Genomic DNA, 21659 nt, shown 5'->3' on the forward strand with positions numbered 1-21659 from the left:
TCTGGAAAAGGCCTCAGGAAGTTTACAATCATGGTAGAAGGCAGAGGGAGAGCCACAAAGAGGAAGCAGGAGTGGAGTTGGTAGTGGGGGGAGGTGCCATGCTCTTTTAAACAACTAGCTCCTGTGAACTAATAGAGGGAGAACTCACTTGTTACCTTGGGGAGGACACCAAGCTATTCATGAAGAATCTACTTCATGACACCCTAAAACCTCCCACCAGGCCGCACCTCCAATATTGTCACATTTCTTTTTTTTTTTTTTTTTGAGACCAAGTCTACCCTGTCCCCCAGGCTGGAATGCAGTGTTGCGATTTTGGCTTACTGCAGCCTCCACCTCCCGAGTTGTAGTGATTCTCCTGCTTCTGCCTCCTGAGTAGCTGGGCTTACAGGTGCCGGCCACAACGTCTAGCTAATTTTTGTATTTTTAGTAGAGATTGGGTTTCACCATGTTGGTCAGGCTGGTCTCGAACTCCTGACCTCAGGTGAGTCACCACGCCTGGCCAGATTTCAACATGAGATTTGGAGAGGATAAACATCCTAACTATATCAGTATGTTAAATATACTATCACTTGATAAGTATATTACTAGAGAAGAGCAAGTAGTGCTTGGGAAATGGTTAATTATCCTTTTGTCCAATATTAATAATATTCATATTTTTAAATACTTTTGCTAGCTTATAGAAAATATGTATTTCCAGTGGTTTTGACATTTGTTTCTAACTATTCTTTCCTCATAGAAAAAGGTTTTTGTATGAGAGGAGACATGTGTCCTTTTGATCATGGAAGTGACCCAGTAGTTGTAGAAGATGTGAATCTTCCTGGTATGCTGCCTTTCCCAGCACAACCTCCTGTTGTTGAAGGACCACCTCCTCCTGGACTCCCCCCACCTCCACCAATTCTTACACCCCCACCTGTGAACCTCAGGCCCCCAGTGCCACCTCCAGGTCCATTGCCACCAAGTCTCCCACCTGTCACAGGTAAGTAAATATGTTTGCCTGTATTTATCTAGCCATTCTTAGTCTATTTTCTTAAATTAAAAGTATCTAAAGGAATCCCATAGATGCCTGATAGAAATAATTAGCAATATATTTCCATTTGGAATACACCTCCACTTTGTAGCCTGTGCCAATCCAGTTACTATGGTTTGGAGTGATCCTGTGAATTAAGTACATCACTGGTAAAACCCGGCTGCCTGCAGGCCTTCATAGCTTAAGGGCAAACCTGTTTTGAAATGTATTAAAAGGATATTTTACCCTGGAAATCTAATTCAGTTGTAAGAGCTTGGTGTTCGTAGATATTATAGTTTGATAAATGAGAAGATTATGTTCGGATGTGCAATAACTTGTTTTATTTGTTTGCTTTCAGATGATATTTCTTATTCTTTGGTTTTGACAGGACCACCACCTCCACTTCCTCCTTTGCAGCCATCTGGCATGGATGCTCCCCCAAACTCTGCAACCAGTTCTGTTCCTACTGTAGTAACAACTGGCATTCATCACCAGCCTCCTCCTGCTCCACCCTCTCTTTTTACTGCAGGTGCAGTTTTGGCCCTTTTTATTATTCATAATGTAGTTTTAGATGAAGAATTTTAAAATGTCTAGAGAGAATTGCTCTGAAGACTACTTTCCTCACGAAAATTGTATAGGCATGGTGAATGTACATTAAATAATCCCTCAATTATGAATGTTTTCACAAACATTTTCTTTTTAATAAGTTTTTAAAATAAAGTTTGTTTTCTTTTTTGATACATATAAAGCATGTTATATATTAACAATATGTTATACTGCTTACTTTTTCTCTTATCAATATTGAAAAATTACCAAGTGGCGTTTTATAATTGTTTTTTAATTACAGTTTTTGTATTACCAGATACATATGACACAGATGGCTACAATCCTGAAGCCCCAAGCATAACAAACACTTCCAGACCTATGTATAGACACAGAGTGCATGCACAAAGGCCCAACTTGATAGGACTTACATCAGGGGATATGGATTTGCCACCCAGAGGTACTATAATTAATCTTTCCTTCCTGTCATTTTCATAATATAAACAGTGGGAAAACATTTATAAAGAACAGTTGGTCTTGTCTTTATTGGGGTTGGATAAGGAATGATGATTTATTTTTTAGTTTTTTAATTTATTTGTTTTTGAGATAGAGTCTTGCTCTGTGGCCCAGGCTGGCGTGCAGTGGCATGATCTCAGCTCACTATAACCTCTGCCTGCCAGTTCAAGTGATTCTCCTGCCTCAACCTCCCGAGTAACCTGGGATCACAGGTGCATGCTACCATGCTTGGCTAATTTTTGTATTTTTAGAAGAGATGGGATTTCACCATATTGGCCAGGCTTGTCTTGAACACCAGACCTCAAGTAATTTTCCCGCCTCAGCCTCCCAAGGTGCTGGGAGTATAGGCTGAGCCACCACACTCTGCTGGGATCGTGATTTTGTTTGTTCCCTATGCCCTTCATTCCCATTAGAGAAAATATATTGTGTAATTCTGTATTTGTGGTAGAGGTGACACTTTATTATACAATAATCATACTACCTAAGAGGGAAAGGAATTTCTTAAGTACATTTTCTTGAGTAGCCTTTGTGTGTGTGTGTGGTAATTCGTATCATTTGTAGTCTTAATTGTTTCATTTAAACTCTTGAGAGTAACGCTTTAATTCATAAAGATAAGTTTATTCCTAGTTTGGAAAATCATGTGTAAAAATTGTGCTTGGTATATATTTTATTTTTGCTGACTTTTGACATTAAAATTTGCTATTAGTTTGCTTATAATGTTTTTAAGCAAAAGATATGTGTTAGGCAATGACTCATCTTTTAGAATTTTCTTAGAGGAGACAGACTTGGATAAAATTTCTAAAAGGTACTGTTTGGGCTGACATAGTCACAAGCTAGGGCAGCAAAACTGCTACACTTCAAATGTAAATGTAAACTAGTAAGATTCAGAGGGAGAAAGTTCACATTAATTTGGAAAATACAGTATTTGTTACAGATGACATTCGATATAGGGAAATAAAGGATTGTCAGACTTAATAGAAAATATTTCCTGGGCTAATAAGAATGTATCTTTTTCCCTAACCACCTCAATTAAGTTTTAAATTCCATTTTCTTTCCAGTCTTTCCTTATTGTCTTACCTAATTGAATTAAAAATCATGTGTCTCAAGTAAAAGTCTTAGTTAAGTAAGTAACAGTGCTTAATGGGGTCTGGTAAACATGTGATTACTTACATAAACTTTGTATTTTTTCTTTTGTTCATTGTAAGCTATCAGATTCAGAGCATTTTCCGTGAATGTATAAGGACTTTTTGTAATGGAGATGTAAGGAACATTTTAATTCAGATTTATATCCTCTTTGAGATCATAGGACAACATTTAATGTGGATGCCCATTCCTTTTAAATTCTCTTTGAGGAATTTCAATAGCTATTAGCAACAGAAAAAGATTTTTTAAATAGTTTCTATGTGAGGGATATACAGATTGCTTGTAATTGAAAAGTAGCCACTTAATAGTCTAACTGTTGTGTGATATTTACCCATACCCAGAACCTGCCACCCACCTGGCTAGTTCACAGAAACTCTCTTTTCTTCTCTGGATCACTATTTAGCATGTAGTTTGTTTTCCTCTTACCAATACTCCTTGCTTTTACTGGGAACCTTTTAATGGGAATTTCCACTTCAGTTAATCTTTTACTGGGATTTCCCACTAAAGTCATCTCTTTCTACTTTGCTGTTTAGGAATGCTATAAATATATGCTACTACAGATCAATATTTATTTGATCCATTCACATGTCAATTTCTGGTTGTGATTAAGAGATGCAAGGGGATCAAACTCCTTGCATATTAATCTTACCATGTGCAAGTTGTATCTGTGGTCATTTCAGCCCTTAATGCATATAGTCATAAGTTACAGGAAGTGGCCCTGTTGAGAGATAAATGTCTGGCATACCTACTTAGAAATTTAAGTGCCTTTTCTCATAGACTCATTTTTATATGTAGTGATTATTTTAGTATTCTTCGTAAGATACATCATGTACTATTTTTCGTGAGCTGGTTCAGGATTGATTTCTCCATTAATGACAGTGATTTTATGTACCAACAACTGATTTAGCAACCCATCTAACTTGAGGATTGCCTATAGTACTTTATTTTCTTATCTGTTTTTAGTCCTCTCTCTCCTCCCCTCATATTTTCTTGCCTGTTTGCTGTTTGGATTTTAAATTTACTCTCCTGGATTGACAGATACATAAAAAGCTTATAATGTTAATTATATAATTATTACACATTCCTAGTAGCCTATGGATGTCCTTAATTTAAATTTGTTATAGACTTATTATGTGATAGTTAAACTTTTAAGCCTACTGCTTTAAATCTTGAGGGGAATTATCATTCAGCAAAAGGAAAAAGTTTTAGGCCCTTTGATGTATTTAAATTACTAATGTAAAAATGACCTAGAGACCCTGACAGTTACTCTTTGCAGAGTTCTAAGGAGGTGGAAAACTTAATAGATGATCTCATGATTGGATATAGGCAGGAGGAATGGTTAAGTAGTTTTCCATTTCTAATCAAGAAAACCAGTGCTGACAATTTTAGGCACAACAATTTATTAAAAGGATATTGGGGGAAAGCATTACATAAAACTATTTAATATTATACCGTTTGCTGAGTATATACCAAGAGGAACTTGCTTCTGTGTTTTTAATCCCCTTCTTTTAAATAAATATCAATGAAAAGGATTCTGAATGAGAGAATACAGATGAGATGGAGTAAACCCATCTCAGTTACTAGAGATGGGTTATTCCCTCTCTTAGTGAACCTTCAGGTACAGAACATACTAAAGTAGAAAACAAAAGATGTTGGATAGCTCACAGATTCTTCAAAAGGGCCAGTGAACCAGGCTTGAGAGGCAGGAATAAAACTAAAAATTATTTTGCAGAACTGGTTCTGTGAAGATACCACTAGACAGAGAAATTGCAACTTGTGCTGTGAACATCACAGGTGCTAGATACAGTATGTTTCCACTCTATCTGCTTTAAAAATGTAGGATAAGTCAAGAGTTAGAGGAAGAGAGTATATAAAGCCTATGTACCCTGTGATACTTTTGAGAAACTGAAGGAATTTTGTGACTGGAACAGAAGAAGTAAGGAATGTGAAGGGAGGTAAGAGGCTAATTAAAAGCATTTATAGAATTTTAGAATAGAGGTGATAGTAGCTGGACTAGGGTAATAAATGAGAAGTGGAAAGAATTGACAAAACTTGTAATTTACTGAATTTGGAGGCTTAGAATAGGGGTAATAAAGAGGGTGAAATTTGACACCCAGTTTCTGCCCTGAATAATTGGACAAATGATAATGACCTTCATTGAGAAGAACAGCTTTGACAGAAAGATAAATTTAGTTTTGAAAATATTTAACTTTTTGTGCCCCTAGGGCATCTGAGTAGAAATGTCCAGTGAAAGATTGGATATGGAAGTCTGAGGCCCATGAGAGACAGCTGTCTAGAATATATAGAGTTTGGAATCATGCATATGTACAACATTGGTCCTTAATCTTTTCTTCTGTCCTATTAGTACTAGTTGGAGGTAAAGGGACATAGAACCATATCAAAATCTGTAGGTCTGACCTACATAGGTTTAGAAGCCTTTCTTCTGTGTTTTGAAAATCTTCCTTTCCCCATCTCCACTGAGAATCACTGAAGAAGATCAATGAAGCCATGGCAGTAGATAGGAAAGATGTTTTAGGAAGGCTATATAAAGTAAGATGAGAAAACCCAAGTATAACTACTTGACGAATGTCAGTGTCAAAGTAAATGGACAGAAAAAGGGAAACTATGGAAAATTTAGAAGTGAAGTCAAAAAGCTGCAGAAAAAAGCAGGGAGTGGGGATTCCTAAAAACTTTAGGAATATAATGTTTAAGAAGGAAAAGAAAATGATCAGCAGCAGGAAATGCTCCTGAGAGGTCCAGTAAGAGGACTGGGTTGTATTCATAGGCTTAAGCAACAAGTGAGGACATGAGTGAGTGATTTTAGCCTAACCAAGTAAAGTGCAGTAATGGTAGCAACTGCCAATTTTCAGAGGATTAGTGAGTGAGTGAGAAGGAAGCGAAGTTAGCAAGTGTGGACGTTGCTTAGGAAAGGGCTGTGGAGGTAAGGAGAGAGAAGATGTTGTTGCTAATGGGAAAAGTGGTTTTATAAGCATTTTTTTTTTAATGGAGTAATTGGAGCTGTTATGTTTAAATGTTGATGGGAGGTACCAGTGTTGTGGGAAAGGTTGAAGATGGAGGAAAGCAGCAGGGGTCAGGGCATTGATTTGAGTCTCTGTATGTAAGGCATATGTGGAGAGTCATACATCAAATATGATGTGATTTGACTGGGATGATTGGGAAAATGGTAGTTTCATTAATAGAAATGTTTAAGAAAGATAAAAGGTAGACTTAATATGAAGATAATTTGAATGTTCTGCATACTGAGTTTTGGGATACCTGTAGGATTTCCAGAGACGACCAAGAAGTTGGAAATTTAGAATTGAGCATATGCTTTCCTCCTGCAGGAGACCATAGTTGTAGCCATGAGAGAGATTGTGCTGAAACAGATCCTCAAATCTTTTGGTTAGTTATGTGTTTAGAAATATGTAAGAATAAAATTTTAGACAATCAGTTTTGCCAACTATAAAAGAATTTTTAAGTTATATTTTCCGATATGGATTAAGATTTCCATGTTTTAAACTTTGGAGTCATTTGAGAATAACATGTTAAATGTACTGTGCTCATTCCATGCCATCTAAGTAAATATAAAATGTTGAAAGTAACAGACATTTTACAGCTCTTTTACACTATATTTTAGACTTGAATCTTTTCCCTTTTAAAGCAAGTATGCTTTCATTACATTCATATTTTATGAATCTATTCTGTATTTTAAAAGCAGCTCACATCAGTTATAACTCTGAGCTGTCACTTCTCAAAGGTTATTGGATTAGTGTTAAGTTTTGAATCTTTTAGATTGTGCATTTGATTTCAAAACTATGAACTTAAAGCCTCAAGGTGATTATTTCTCATTTGTACATTGATAAATATATTTGTGGTAAGGGTAAGGGTAGATGGGAATAGACTTGGATTTTATCTACAAAGGAGTGGCCTACAGAATCGAATTTTAATTTGGCATATGAGAATTGATTTTTTTTCACAGTTAGGTGTGAAATGAATATATTGAAACAGGTTTTACAAAACCCTTAGATTGCTGTATTTGAATATACAATAATTCCCTCTTTGTGGATGATATGTTCCAAGACTCCTCGTATGCAAAACCACAGAGTACCAAACCCTACATATACTATGCTTTCTCCTATACAGATATACCTGTGATAAAGTTTAGCTTATAAATTAGACACAGTAAGAGATTAACAACAATATCTAATAATAAAATGAAACAGTTACAACAATATAATAAAAATTATGTGAATGGTCCCTGTCTTTCTCTTTCAAAATATCTTATTGTATTGTATTTACCCTTCTTGGGATGATAGGAGATGATACAGTGCCTAATTGATGAGAGCAAGTGATGCAGCAAGATGGTGTGAACAGCAGGCAGTTTAAAACTTAAGAATTGTTTATTTCTGTAGATTTCCATAGTTTTGGACTGTGTTTCACTAGAGATAACAAATAGTAAAAGTGAAACTCTGGATAAGGGGGAGCTACTATATACATTTATTTCTGTTTCTTCTAAAATATGTATGTAGATAAAAGCCAGAAATTTTTCTGTATGAAGTTAAGAAAGTAGCTGTGATAAATAGAAAATATTAACATATGCTTCTTGTTTTCATTTTCTTTTGTTTTAAACCAGAAAAGCCTCCTAATAAAAGCAGTATGAGAATAGTAGTGGACTCAGAATCAAGGAAAAGAACCATTGGGTCTGGAGAGCCTGGAGTTCCTACAAAGAAGACTTGGTTTGATAAGTAAGGTGGCTGGGAAAATTGAGGAGTGTAATTGTGCATTGATTTTTAGGATCATTTCTGTATTACTATGACAATATAGTTTGGTTTCTTCCAAAAATGTTATTCTGTTCTATAAGCAACCCCCAAGTGTGGGTTGTTTTTTGAATATTTGTTAAGTTAGGTGTCTGATGTGAGAAAAACATTTTCTTATAGAAATGGTGTGGTAGTTGAGGTCATAATTTTTTCCTCTTTTCATTTACCCTTCTCCAAAAAACCCACTCTTTAACTTACATCTGTTGAATACTAGCTATATACAGGATAGTCATGAACCTCTCATCGTTAGAGAAAGGAGGTATAGATCAGACCTGTCAAGAGACTTTCATATGTAGGCAGTTCCTGTTAGGAGCTAGAAAGGGCTTTTAGGGGCTTTGGGGAGGCTAGATAGGCATTGAATGGTCAAGGAATGGCTTCAAAGAAAGAGTTAAGGAATCAGAATGTTAAGGTATGTATGAGATGATTCATTTATAAATAAATGTGTGAAGAGAGACTAGAATCACTTTTAGAGCTTTAACATCTACTTAATAATGGATATTTTCTAGCTCTTTGTGATTCTGTGATTTAACGTAGTGTATTCTCTCTAGGCTGCAGTTTTGTCCTTTTTTCAAGTGTCAAAATGTATTCTCTATAGTTCCAACAATTTTTATTTTGAAAAAAAGGAAAGAAGTTGAGAGTGTCATGAAAAAACAATTTTAAATCAAATTCAAAACTTAAAGTTTTAATATACGATATTTTTCAGTAAGCTGACTTTTACAGAAACAGAATAAAGGTTATATATGCAAATTGACTAAAAGAGGATACTGAGACTTTTCCTCATAAAAATGTTGAGTAGGGTGGATCAGAAGTGGAAAGTAACAAATGATATGGCAGATCCCTTCTCAGTTGGCTTCCATGAAAAGTGCTAACAGTGTTAATTTGGAAACTTCATTGGAAGAAAATTTGGAAGAAAATTTAAATTTTCTTTATCAACTAGTGATTTCCATTTGGGGTGGAAATTGAGCTTAATTGGACATCTGTTTTGCATGTTAAACTTTATTCCCTTGTATTTGGTCAGGGTCAGGATTTATAAATGAATTGACTAACTTGAATTTTGTTTACAGACCAAATTTTAATAGAACAAACAGCCCAGGCTTTCAGAAGAAGGTTCAATTTGGAAATGAAAATACCAAACTTGAACTTAGAAAAGTTCCTCCAGAATTAAATAATATCAGCAAACTTAATGAACACTTTAGTCGATTTGGAACCTTGGTTAACTTACAGGTAAGACTGTGAAATGATTTTGTTATCTCTGCTTATTGTTTAGGGAACTTAATGTAATAAGAAAATTACATTTATAAAGAAATATGCCGGACGCAGTGGCTCACGCCCGTAATCCCAGCACTTTGGGAGGCCGAGGCGGGTGGATCACGAGGTCAAGAGATCGAGACCATCCTGGTCAACATGTTGAAACCCCGTCTCTACTAAAAATACAAAAAATTAGCTGGGCACGGTGGCACGTGCCTGTAATCCCAGCTACTCAGGAGGTTGAGGTAGGAGAATTGCCTGAACCCAGGAGGCGGAGGTTGCGGTGAGCCGAGATTGCGCCATTGCACTCCAGCCTGGGTAACGAGAGAAACTCCATCTCAAAAAAAAAAAACAACAACAAAAAAAAGAAATAAAAGGCTGGGCGTGGCAGCTCATGCCTGTTATTCCAGCACTTTGGGAGGCCGAGGTGGGCAGATAACCTGAGGTAAAAGAGTTCAAGACCAGCCTGGCCAACATGGTAAAATGCTGTCTCTACTAAAAATGTGAAAATTAGCCAGGTGTAGTGGCAGACACCTGTAATTTCAGTTACGGGAGGCTGAGGCAGGAGAATCTCTTCAACCTAGGAGGCAGAGGTTGCAGTGAGCCAAGATTGTGCCCCTGCACTCCAGCCTGGATGACAAGAGCAAAACTCCATCTCAAAAAAAAAAAAATAATTAATTAAAACAAAATACATTATAGAAAATTTGTTTTTCTAAATTGGGAAAATTGGACATGAAATGGAACTTTACCTTTTAGAAAAAAATATGACTTTCAGTGTTTCAGTTGATCATGTTATCATATACTTTTTACCTAATAAAGGTTGTCATAAAACTACAGCAAAGTTAATCATACTGGTAAAATCCAATCTTACAGTAGTTTTCAGTTTCTCAGTTTCTCAAAATCATTTCAATAGCAATTTTAGTCAGATTTATTTTTGTCGCCTCTATGATGGCATGCACTTAATAGAGACTTTTGGAGCCCAAATACCTTGTAATCTGTGATTAGTTTAAACATTTACTTTTTCTTTACCACTTTTGAATATCCTTCAAGATAAGTAACAGTAATTTGTATTTGATTGTACCTAAAATTAGACCTTGACTTGGCTATATAACTTGTGTGTTTTTTTAGTATTGAGTTTATATTATGTGAAATGTTGAAAGTGTTGAAATAGGATGTTGAATTTTCTCCCCATTTTGTATGGCGTTCTTTTGCAATTAAAATAATTAATGTTTTATAATTCAGTAAAAACAAATAAATTTTAGAGGATACAACTCATCCTAAGTTGATATTTTGGAAAATTTTATTTTCTTTCCATTAAAAAGTACTATAAATGTAATAGAGGAGAAAAAATTCTTGTTTGATGAGGTAGGACAATAGAGGTATAGACATAGAAATTAAAGGAAATGGTTCCCTTTCATCTTTGTCTGTTTCATTCTCCTACCCATTTGTAATTACATTATTGTTAACAGTTTTACCATGTGTTATTTTAGATTTTTTGTTTTACAATTCTATGTCTGTTTATCTGTATACAAACTTAAAACTATGAATTCATAGTATACACATTTCCCTATGGTTATTTGCTTAATCTCGAATGTCTTTGAGTATCTTTTTATGGCAATTTTATTTGATCTCCCACTATATGTAGTCATAAAAAGGTTTTCAAAATATTCTTCACGCAATTATCTTCACTGGTAATATTAAAAATTTTTTTAGACTGGGCTTGTTGGCTCATGCCTGTAATCCCAGCACTTTGGGAGGCTGAGGCGGGCCTCTCGATCAAGAGATCGAGACCATCCTGGCCAACATGGTGAAACCCCGTCTCTAGTAAAAATACAAAAATTAGCTGGGCGTGGTGGCGCGTGTCTGTAGTCCTAGCTACTCCTGAGGCCGAGGTAGGAGAATCACTTGAACCTGGGTGGTGGAGGTTGTAGTGAGCTGAGATCGCGCCATTGCATTCCAGCCTGGTGACAGTGTGAGACTTGGTCTCAAAAAAAGTAAAATAAAATAAAATAAAATAAAATTTTAAAGCTGAGGGACAAAACATGATATCTCACTATTGTTTCTATTTTCATTTACTCAATTACTAGTGAGGTTGAAATCTTCTGTTGATTGGTTCTTTTACCATGTCTGTGTACTACCTGCATTATTATTTTTAAAACATGTTTTTCAAAATCAATTTTCAAAACTCTTTAGCTTCATACTAATTACACTGATGAAATTGATGTTTATAAAGTCTGAAAAAAAGTACTATTATTAAAATGTTACCAAAAGTTATCTTTATAGTTGTAATTAATATGTATTGAATACTTCTGAGTGTACACTCTGTGTTCTACATGAACTATTATTTAATTTTTAAACTAACACTAAAGAGTAGGTATGGTTATTCTCATTTGTAGAAAAGCAAAACAAGGCCCAGAAAGGTTAAGTAACTTGGTCATGTTCATGTGAGAGTAGCAGCCCAAAGTTTGACCCAGGCAGTTTGTTTTCAGCTACTCTTTTGTTTTGTATTTTGGTATTTGTTTTTTGAGACAGAGTCTCACTCTGTTACTGAGACTGGAGTAAGGTGGCATGATTGCAGCTCCCTGTAGCCTCGACCTCCTGGGCTTACGTGATCCTCCTACATCAGCCTCCGAAGTAGCTGGGACCACAGATGTATGCCACTGCACCCAGCTAATAGTTTTTCAATTATTATTTGTACAAATGGGGTCTCAATATGTTGCCCAGTCTGGTCTCAAACTCCTAGGCTCAAGCAATCCTCCTGCCTTGGTCTCCCAAAGTGCTGGGATTACCAACATGAGCCACCATGCCTAGCCCAGGCTACTCTTAATTTCTGTTCTGTATTGCTGCACACCACCAGTGGTTTATATATCACACTTTGGAAAACTCTTATTATTGAAAGAATAGAAAATTTGAAGTGAGAAGTCTTGGATTTATTACTTATTAGCTGTAAGAGCCTATAGAATCACATTCCTTGAAATCTCAGTTTTCTCGTGTATCAAATGGGAGTCATATGTTATGTGGTCTCTTTTTTTGTTCTTAAATTTTCTTGTGCTTTTAGAAATATTGTTGTGAGAATTACAAATTTGGTCAATTGTTCTGATGGATTTTTCTGTAATTTCTTGTTAGAGATAAACCCTTGCAGAGTAGTTTACTGCCTTCTCCAGAATCTCTGGATTCGTGTCATTTATTGACAATAGGGATTGTTTCTCATAGTCACTATTAAAATTGGGGATAAAAAGAGAAACACTTTGAATGCCTATATATAACATTTATGCAGTCAGCTTTCTCTGCTATTATATAGAGGAACTCTTTTTATACTGTGAACAATTCTTGGTTACTATTTCTTCTGGAGTAAAAGTAGACTATGGTCTACTATTCTAGATGCAAGGAAGTATAAATATAGACTCCTACTTGGAAGGACCAGTATTTCACTTCTTGAGGAATTTTACTCTATGAAGCAACAGATTCCTTTGGAAATTCACTGTTCTTAATATTTTAAATCTTAGGTTGCTTATAATGGTGATCCTGAAGGTGCCCTTATCCAATTTGCAACATATGAAGAAGCAAAGAAAGCAATATCAAGTACGGAAGCAGTATTAAACAATCGCTTTATTAAGGTTTATTGGCACAGAGAAGGAAGCACTCAACAGTTACAAACTACTGCCCCAAAGGTAAGAGATAAAGTTGCGTGAAAGTAAGTGGATTTCTTAGAAAGCTCTTAGCAGAGTGTTTACAAGTAGAGGCATTGGAATCAGGTAGGCTTGAGTTCAGATCTTGATTCTGCATTTAGCTTCTGTTACCTGTATAGACTTGAAAAAGTTCCTCAACCTATCTGACCTGTTCTCTCCTTTAATTGTGATGGCCATTGCTAGTTGAGAGAATTATAGCATGATGCATATAAAGCATATAGAATAGTCCCTGGAATATAGGAGGTACTCAATAAATAATAGCTGTATATATTCCAAAAATTTAGAATATAGGTTCATCTTAGAAGTTCTCTCTTCATTTCCCTTTCCTCTTTCTCCTCGCTTTCTGTCCCAACCTCCAGCAGTGAATCAACCAGTATGTCATGTTAGAGCATTTATAGAGGTGTGTTATAGCAATTTGGGTTTTGTTTGTTAAAACAGAAGATAGTGAAAGGTGGACTTTAATTTTTTCCAGCAAATAAGTGACTTTATACGAAGAAAACATTTTTATGTATGTGCAAATGAAATTGGAAGGCAGTTAGTTAGATTTTGACCTATAAGCTGCATTTTAAAAACTTTCTCTGCATGGACAATTTAGTAACAAAATAACACAGGTTACTTTCCATCCTCTTGAACGAATCAACTTTAACATTTTTTTTTTGTTCTGAGGTAATGCAGCCTTTAGTCCAGCAGCCTATTTTGCCTGTTGTGAAGCAGTCAGTCAAAGAGCGACTGGGTCCAGTACCTTCAAGTACTATTGAACCTGCAGAAGCCCAGAGTGCCACTTCAGACCTTCCTCAGGTAAAGTGGAGGTCTTATGATTGTGCTTGTCACATAATAAGTTTTTAGTAATTTAGTTTCTCTTGGTGATTTGAATTACAGTTAATTGTATATATTTTACATAGGAATATGACAGTCTTTACATATTTGATCCCCACCTATAAGTTTTTTTAAAATTTTTACCATTACCATAACATTTTCTCAGTCTCTACTTTTCCTATAGTATTTGAATCTTAAATTTTTCTCTCCAGTTAATATTTATGAGAAAGATTTATTTCTCACTTTGTGGAGGAGCTACATTTCAGCATGGAGGGTGCAGTTGAGTACATTAAATCTTATTTTTTTCATCATCTTTTTACTTAATTAGAATTCTGTTCTGGAGATAATTGTGTAGTAGACTGAACTAAAAACTTATGGGAAGGGAAGGCTTAAACCATCAAATTAAGCATGCTTGATATTATACTGTTTTAAGTATTTAGACCACTCTCTCAGAACTTGGCATCACTTATTCCTGACTCTGGGATTCTTTTCTCCATATATCACCTTCCCACTTCCTTCCACACTTGAGTGGCAGTTTCTTTTTTCTACACTCTCAGTCTCTGAAACTTAGCTTTCCTTTGTCTCCCCATGTTTCAGCATTTGCTATGTAAAATAGTTAGGATGTAGTATCCTACTTAGCTAATGGATGCCACCTTATTAAAGTAGTTTTCTTAAATAATTCCTGAAGAGTAAGATGTTGAATTTCTGCAAGGACATGCAGAATGTCAATTGGTAAATTATTAGTTATTTTAAAATTTTCCACTCCTGACATCCCAAATTATCACCAAATACAATATATTTGGATATAAAATAAATGTATTTTAGAAGAAATCGGCACTATTTTTAAGCTCAATAAGTGGGCATATATTTTAATCTCTAAAATTTGAGATGTTCTACTAATTTATTCTATGTCAGTGGCAGGGACTTTGGCAACCACCTTGCTCAGACCTCTTAGTTTACATCATTTTTCATGATTGAGTAATATTACATACTGTTTATTTTTGTTTTCCCACGCACTTTCTTTCTGTCTCTTTTCTTTTAAGAAGGACCAAGGTTTCATGGTTAGTATTGGTATACTCATAGACTCTGTATATATTAGTAGAATCAGAATGTTCAAGATCCCAACAGACTTTTGTATGTTTGGGGAAACACTGAATATGTCCATTTTAATTTTTTTAGAATGTAACTAAGTTATCTGTGAAGGACAGGTTGGGTTTTGTATCAAAGCCATCTGTTTCAGCAACTGAAAAGGTAAGAATAGCATGATGTGTTTGTCTTGGCTTCATAAATGTTTTCAGGTGGCATCTTAATTTTTAATTTTTTTCATAGTTCTAAACTCTTGCTTCTTAATAGTATCTGTATCTTTTCCTACCTTTTGGCTTTCCATTTGCTGAAAAAGAAAAATCTTTTTCTTTTTTTTACTTTTGCATCAGCATTTTAATACTTGCCTCCCACTATATATCCATGTACTCCATTCCTTTTCTTTGTTTTATTCTTTCTATTTACTTTGTTTTCCTTAGAGATACTGTGCATTTTGATTTGACAACTCTGGCAGCCTAATAGAAAGGGCCATGATTAGGAATTTTACCTGAGTTTGAGCCCTAGCTCTTCACTTACTAACTGCATGACGTTGGGCAGTGTTCTGAACTTTTCTGAATCTTTTTACTCATCGGTAAAATGGTGATGGTAATATTTGTTTTGCTCATAGGGTTTTCTGAGGATTAAATAAAATCATTTATTTAAAAATATTTTTGTAAACTGGAAAGGATGATGTAAATTTAAGTTTTTAACATATTACTAAACAGTTATTGATGTGGCATAACAATACATTTAGTCATTTCTTTTTTTAAAAATGAAGGGGGGCAAATATTGATTGAATCAAGACTATTTATGGGTATATCTCATAGTTCTTTGTAGATGTAATTTTTTTTTCTGTTTAGGTGTGAGTAAATGCTCTGTCTTTAATCTTATTGGAAGCATATGAAATCACAGAATGTGATAATTAAATAATCTTTCTTAGTTCTATATCCTTGTCTTAAAGTCAAGGCCCAAACAGTGTTATGGTTTCATCTACATACTGTGAGTTACTGAGCCAGAACTAGAATTTGGGCCTACTGTTTATAGTCCATGGCTCTTTGTAGTCTGAAGATTGGAAATCGATTTCAGAGATAAACAATGCATCCAGTGAGATAGGTGACCTACTGTCTTATATTCTTCAGTATATTATTTTCTTTATTTACAGTATTAAACTTTGGCAGTTTTAGACATTTGAATCTGAGTTTGTGTATCAGACTTTCCTCTTGGGCATCTCAGCATTACTTTAGGCATAATATGCCTAAAATTAATTCATTGTTTCCCATATAAATTAACCTAGCCCTTAGCTCAGAAGGGATACCACCATTTTCTAAGCAGTGTGATCTAAAAGCCTACAGTCATTTACTTGTTTTGTAGACCACGTCTTTTTCTGCCACCTTCAGTTCCCTAGTCTCTGGGTGCAGTGTCTTAACTGGCATCCTGGAATTTTCCCCCTCTAGTTTACACTGTCGCCATCCTACACTCAGACTTATTTTGGTGTTAATTCATTATATAAACTTTGAGTTTCTTAGCTAAATTACTTTCCTTGATTCACAGCTCATCAATAACTCAATAATTCTGATTCTATTACTTCTGCTCTAGTCTTTACTTTCTACCCAAGGGAGTGCTTTTCTGCTCATTGTCCTTTGGCCTTTCCTGACTTCTGTTATTTTATTTTTTGCTGGTGATTTTTCTGGAGTGCATTTCCCCCTCCCTAACTAAATTCTAGTCATTCTTTAAAGAGTGAAAGACTCTTTAACATCTCCCGTGAAACTTCCACATTTTTCTATTGTTCCCCCTCCTCCTTGGAATTTCTGTGTTGCTTAGTCTGTGCTACTGAATTTAGCAGTATCAAATACTTACTTTGATTAGGTTTATCCTCCTTGAAAATAAGTATTTCAGAATGAAAGAAATACTGGAAGTGTTTGAGGTGATAGATATGCCAATTATCCTGATTTGATCATTACACAATGTATATATGTATCAAAACATCACACTGTACCCCTTAAATATGTACAGTTCTGTCCATTAAAAGTAAAATAAAATTTAACACTAAGTTCAGCTATGCTTAGTGTACTACTGAGCAATTCTGGAGACACCTAAAATATTCAGTTATATTTGGAGTCTTTGTAATGTCAAGATTTGGACTTTTGAAAATCAGGTGTATACTCATAGCTTTTATAAAATTTTTTCAATGTATTGTGAGTACAAATTTGTAGTAGATAGTATAACTTTACTAATGCATAACTTAACATATATATACCTATATATTATGCTAATGTAAGAAACCACTAACTGAATTTTTATGGGAAAAAATCATTTATGGTAGCAAACTATTTATGGGGAAAAATATTCTTGAAAAATATCATAAAGAATCTCTTAAGGAAAACAATAGTATGTAACTTTTAGTCATCTTCAGTGAGTGTCTGAGAAGCATTTTATTTTTGCTTATTTTTATTGTTTGTTTCCCTAATCCTTAGGGGGTTTTGGTCCAAAATACTTACAGGGCAATGATTCAAAGAAGTCTTAGAATAGAAGAATGTTTCCCATCATCAAATATTATTTAAAAGATTCTGTTTTTAATATAAATGAAGGCAGAAGAAAACCCAAAGCTTGTATCTACACAATATTCTATGTCATTGTTAAATAAATACGCAAATGTAACATTTTATATCTTCCCTATCTACAACACGCAGTGAAACCTTTAGTGATTATTCTGAGACCCCATTTTCATGAGAGGGCTGGAAGAGAGGAAAGTTAAAACATAATTCTAGATGGTAAATATTAAGATATTGCAATAGGTATTAATTAAGTAGTTATTATTTCAATAGATTTGATAATAAAATTATGTTTGAGTACCTCTGCTTACTAAAGAGATTCACGAAGAATAAAAGGTGACATCTGTGTATACTCTCCTTGTTAGTTTTTTAAAACAGACTTAAGACTGTTCAAATTATCTTGCTAAATTCCTACTAAATTCTAAGAAGGTGAACTGAATAACCAATGGAATATTTAATCTTTATCATATCAGCTTTAGATATCAAATTTATGATACAGGATATTATTGTTCTTTACTCATTCTTTTTGCAATGTAAAAATATGTCTTGGTTTCTTTGCATGATATATTAACATATACCATGGAACTTTTAAAAGGAAAATTGTGTGATATAATTAAAAGAATATTGCATGTCATAGAGAAACTTCAGCTGTTGATTTAGCAGCTGCCATTGTGTAGATGCTAAGCACATCTTACTGTGTTTCCTTTGATTTTTGAGATTAGGATTTGTCATGTAATTTTGTTACTTTAAAGATGAGGGATTTTTGATAGTTTTCTTTTCTTAACTGTTACTTGTTTTAATTTTTAATGCATTGACCTCTGTCAGGATTATTACCTGGATTATTTTTTTACAAGAAAATATGAAATTAATTTATCTTAATGTATTAGCTTTGCTGAACTTTCTAGTGACTAAGCTATTTGTGTAGCAAAAACTCATGACTAACTGTACATATTTTTTACTTTGATGTTTGTTACATGTTTCTTTGCAAGATTTTTAATCTTTGTTTCTTTTAATCCCTATTCTACTTATATGTGGAATCTTAAAAAGTCGAACTCATAGAAGCAGAGAGTAGAATGGTGGTTACCAGAGGCCAAGGGCTGGGGATTGGGAAATGTTGGTCAAAAGATATAGAACTTCAGTTAGATAGGAGAAATAAAGAGCTCTATAGTACAACATGGTGACTATAGTTAATAACAATGTGTTGCATACTTGAGATTTGCCAAGGAAGTAAATTTTAAGAGTTCTCACAACACAAAAAAGTGAGTTAATACAAATATTACAGTCTGTATATTTTACAGTCTATATATTTCAAACAATGTTGTACATGATAAATACAGTCTTCAACTTATAGTTGTCTAACGATTTTTCAATTTGATGTGTTTATTATAAGTTGAAAATATATTTTCAACTTAAATGATATTTCAACTTATTATGGATGTAGCCCCTCATAAGGAACATCTCTAAACAGTTTTTGTCAATTAAAAACATAAAATTTTTTAAATTACAAAAAAGATAAGATAGATCAGTGCATTAAAAATACTTTGTATTCTTGGAATTTAAAAACTATTAATATCTAAAAATATGTATAAATTTAACTTTAAACCAAAATCCTATTCTTATCAGAATTCTCAATTAGGTTTTATGTTACAGAATGCACATCTATGTGCTACTGTAAGTGAATATCATAAATGAACATTCAGATTTACTGAACAGGTGATTATTTACTTAATATGAAAACTGGCCATATAGTAACTGTATTAATATGCTTCCTACACGTAGCTCCTCAGATACTGTCTTTTTATTGCTTTAAACCAAGGTGTTTCTGCTTTAAATACCTGTTGGAGCTACTTACTGTGAGTGTGGCTGTTAAACATCATAACTGTACTTGTATTTAATTTCTACTTGGTTATTTGAAAATGATACTTGATAACTTAATCTTATAAAATACTTTTTTTCGTCCCATTCTTATCTGTGAAGAAGTGCTTTTCTCCTTCTTTACAAGTACTAGTAGTTACGGCTGGTAATATTTTATGTAGGAAATAAAATAAGGAGGTGTTAATGAATTGTAACCTCTATCACTATCTCTTTAGGGAAAATAAGAGTTATTAGTGCTATACATTTTAAAAACACAGCACAATACTTTTCAACTTACTTTCTGAGTTCAGCATACCAAGCCTGACAAGATACTACAAGAAAGGAAAATTATAGCTCAACATCTGTCATCAACATAGACACAAATATCCTAAACAAAATATTAGCAAATGTCCGGTGATACATAAAATACACAGTCGTGGCCAGGTAGTATTTATTCTAGAAATTCAAGGTTGATTTACCATTAGAAAAATCAGTTTAATTGACCACATTAGTAGAATGAGGGAGGAAAAAAAATCCTAGATGATTACATCAATAGAGAAAGCCTTTGATAAAGTATATTAGTTACATTAAACACTCTGCAAAGGAGGAATAGAGAAAAACTTTTAATTTCATGAAGGAAATCTGCAAAAAGAGAAAAAACCGTTACATCTAATACAATATTCAGTTATGAAATATTGACTGCTTTTCCTTGAGATTGGGAAAGACAAGGATGTCCATTCGCATCACTTTTTTTTTTTTTTCCCAGTATTGTACTGGAGAGACTCACAGGTGTACTAAGGAAGGAAAATAGAGTAAAGATTGGAAATGCAACAAAACTGTTTACTTGCAGCTGACATGGTTGTATATATAGAAAGTATAAAATAATTCATACACCGTTGGAATTAAGTGTAGTAAGATATATAGAAGTAAATATGTAAAAATTATAGCACATATAGAAATGCATTTGGAAAATAGAGATGTGCTTTTTTGGAGAAGTCTCTGTGTTCTTAGGAATTGGAGTATCTTCTTTTCTGTTGGGCTTGTTACTTCCCTCCACTGGTTTCATTTTTAATAGATTTTTGTCTTTTAAAAATACATGTATCTCTTACTATCCAAACTATCTAATCTCCAGAACCAAATAGATTCAAATAGTGAACAATATAGTTATTGTTTATAAAACAGATTTTTACATTTTAACACCTCTGACATTGGGCTGTGTCTTATAATTGTTAGCCACAGGTTATGATTGGAAGCCTTTTTTTTCTCTTTAGTAGGGGTATATAAGTGATAGTGTGTCTTACAGTCACTGAGTTGTAGGCTTAGTGAGTCACATTCACAGATGTTCTGGTTTTACAGAAGGATGTTCTTGTTTAAAAAGAGAAATAGGAATGCTTCTAGGAATAAAGGAGTCTTAACAGATAACTTTCATTCACTTTGAACCAGCACTCCTTAGTTTGATGCCAGATGTTAAGAATGATTTGAAAAGGAGTATTTTCACTCAAACTGGAGAAATTCTTGGTCAAATAAATTATATGGGTTTGTTCTGGGCTTCTCACTGCTTTTATTTTGAAGATAATGTAAATTTAAAACAGGAGAATTGGGTTACGATATTCATTGTTTCCCACTTAAATAATCAGGATTTTTTTTTGGGGGGGTCACAACTTTTCAACTTGTTATGGAACCCTCATGAAGAAAATAATTTGTGAAACTTAAATTAGACTCTGTTTTCAGCGGTTTCTCTACTAATAAAGTTACTATCTCATCTTCGTATAGTCATATGGTTTGGCATTTTGTGCTGTGGTAAGTTAGCATGGAAGAAATTTTTCTCTAGAATTACAAAGAATGGTCACTGAAGTCTGACCACAAACGAAATCTTTGTTTAATTCGTTGGATTGGGTGGTTCACACCTATAATCCCAAAACTTTGGAAATCCAAGGCAGGAAGATTGCCTGAGCTTAGGAGTTGGAGACCAGCCTGGGCAACATGGTGAAACCCTGTGTCTACAAAAGTACGAAACATTAGCTGGATGTGGTGGTGGGGAGCTGAGGTCCCAGCTACTTGAGAGGCTGAGGATCACCTGAGCCCAGGAGGTGGAAGTTGCAGTGAGGCAAGATCTGTGCCACTGCACTCCAGTCTGGGTGACAGAGTGAGGACCCCCTGCCCCATCTCACAAATAGAATAATTGATCAAATTTTAATAGACATCAAGTATTGTTAAGAAACTTTATTTTTTTTAAATTAATTTTTTTTTTTTTGAGACGCAGTCTCACTCTATTGCCCAGGCTGGAGTGCAGTGGTGCAATCTCAGCTCACTGCAACCTCCGTCTCTCAGGTTCAAGCAGTTCTCCTGCCTCAGCCTCCTGAGTAGCTGGGATTACAGGCACGAGTCACCATGC

The 21659-nt window shown here is 34.5% G+C and overlaps 1 protein-coding gene across 19 annotated transcripts in view; it reads left to right on the forward strand.

The window, feature by feature from the left end:
• The window catches only part of RBM26 (RNA binding motif protein 26), a 90942-nt gene that overhangs the window by 36931 nt on the left and 32352 nt on the right, over nt 1–21659 (forward strand). For 9 of the 19 annotated variants that reach the window (XM_012445353.3, XM_012445354.3, XM_012445344.3 and 6 more), the window contains exons 7-14: nt 737–976; nt 1365–1535; nt 1854–2009; nt 7842–7953; nt 9090–9249; nt 12780–12944; nt 13629–13760; nt 14958–15029. In XM_012445353.3, the coding sequence (XP_012300776.1) occupies nt 737–976; nt 1365–1535; nt 1854–2009; nt 7842–7953; nt 9090–9249; nt 12780–12944; nt 13629–13760; nt 14958–15029 (1208 nt within the window). The remainder of the gene's footprint in view (nt 1–736; nt 977–1364; nt 1536–1853; nt 2010–7841; nt 7954–9089; nt 9250–12779; nt 12945–13628; nt 13761–14957; nt 15030–21659) is intronic. The other 10 variants (XM_012445351.2, XM_012445352.3, XM_012445348.3 and 7 more) reach the window with 10 other exon arrangements.

The sequence above is a fragment of the Aotus nancymaae genome, unplaced genomic scaffold (assembly GCF_030222135.1).
Source record: "Aotus nancymaae isolate 86718 unplaced genomic scaffold, 86718_ANA_hifiasm-v0.15.2.pri h1tg000048l, whole genome shotgun sequence".
In the NCBI taxonomy this organism is placed as follows: Eukaryota; Metazoa; Chordata; class Mammalia; order Primates; family Aotidae; genus Aotus; species Aotus nancymaae.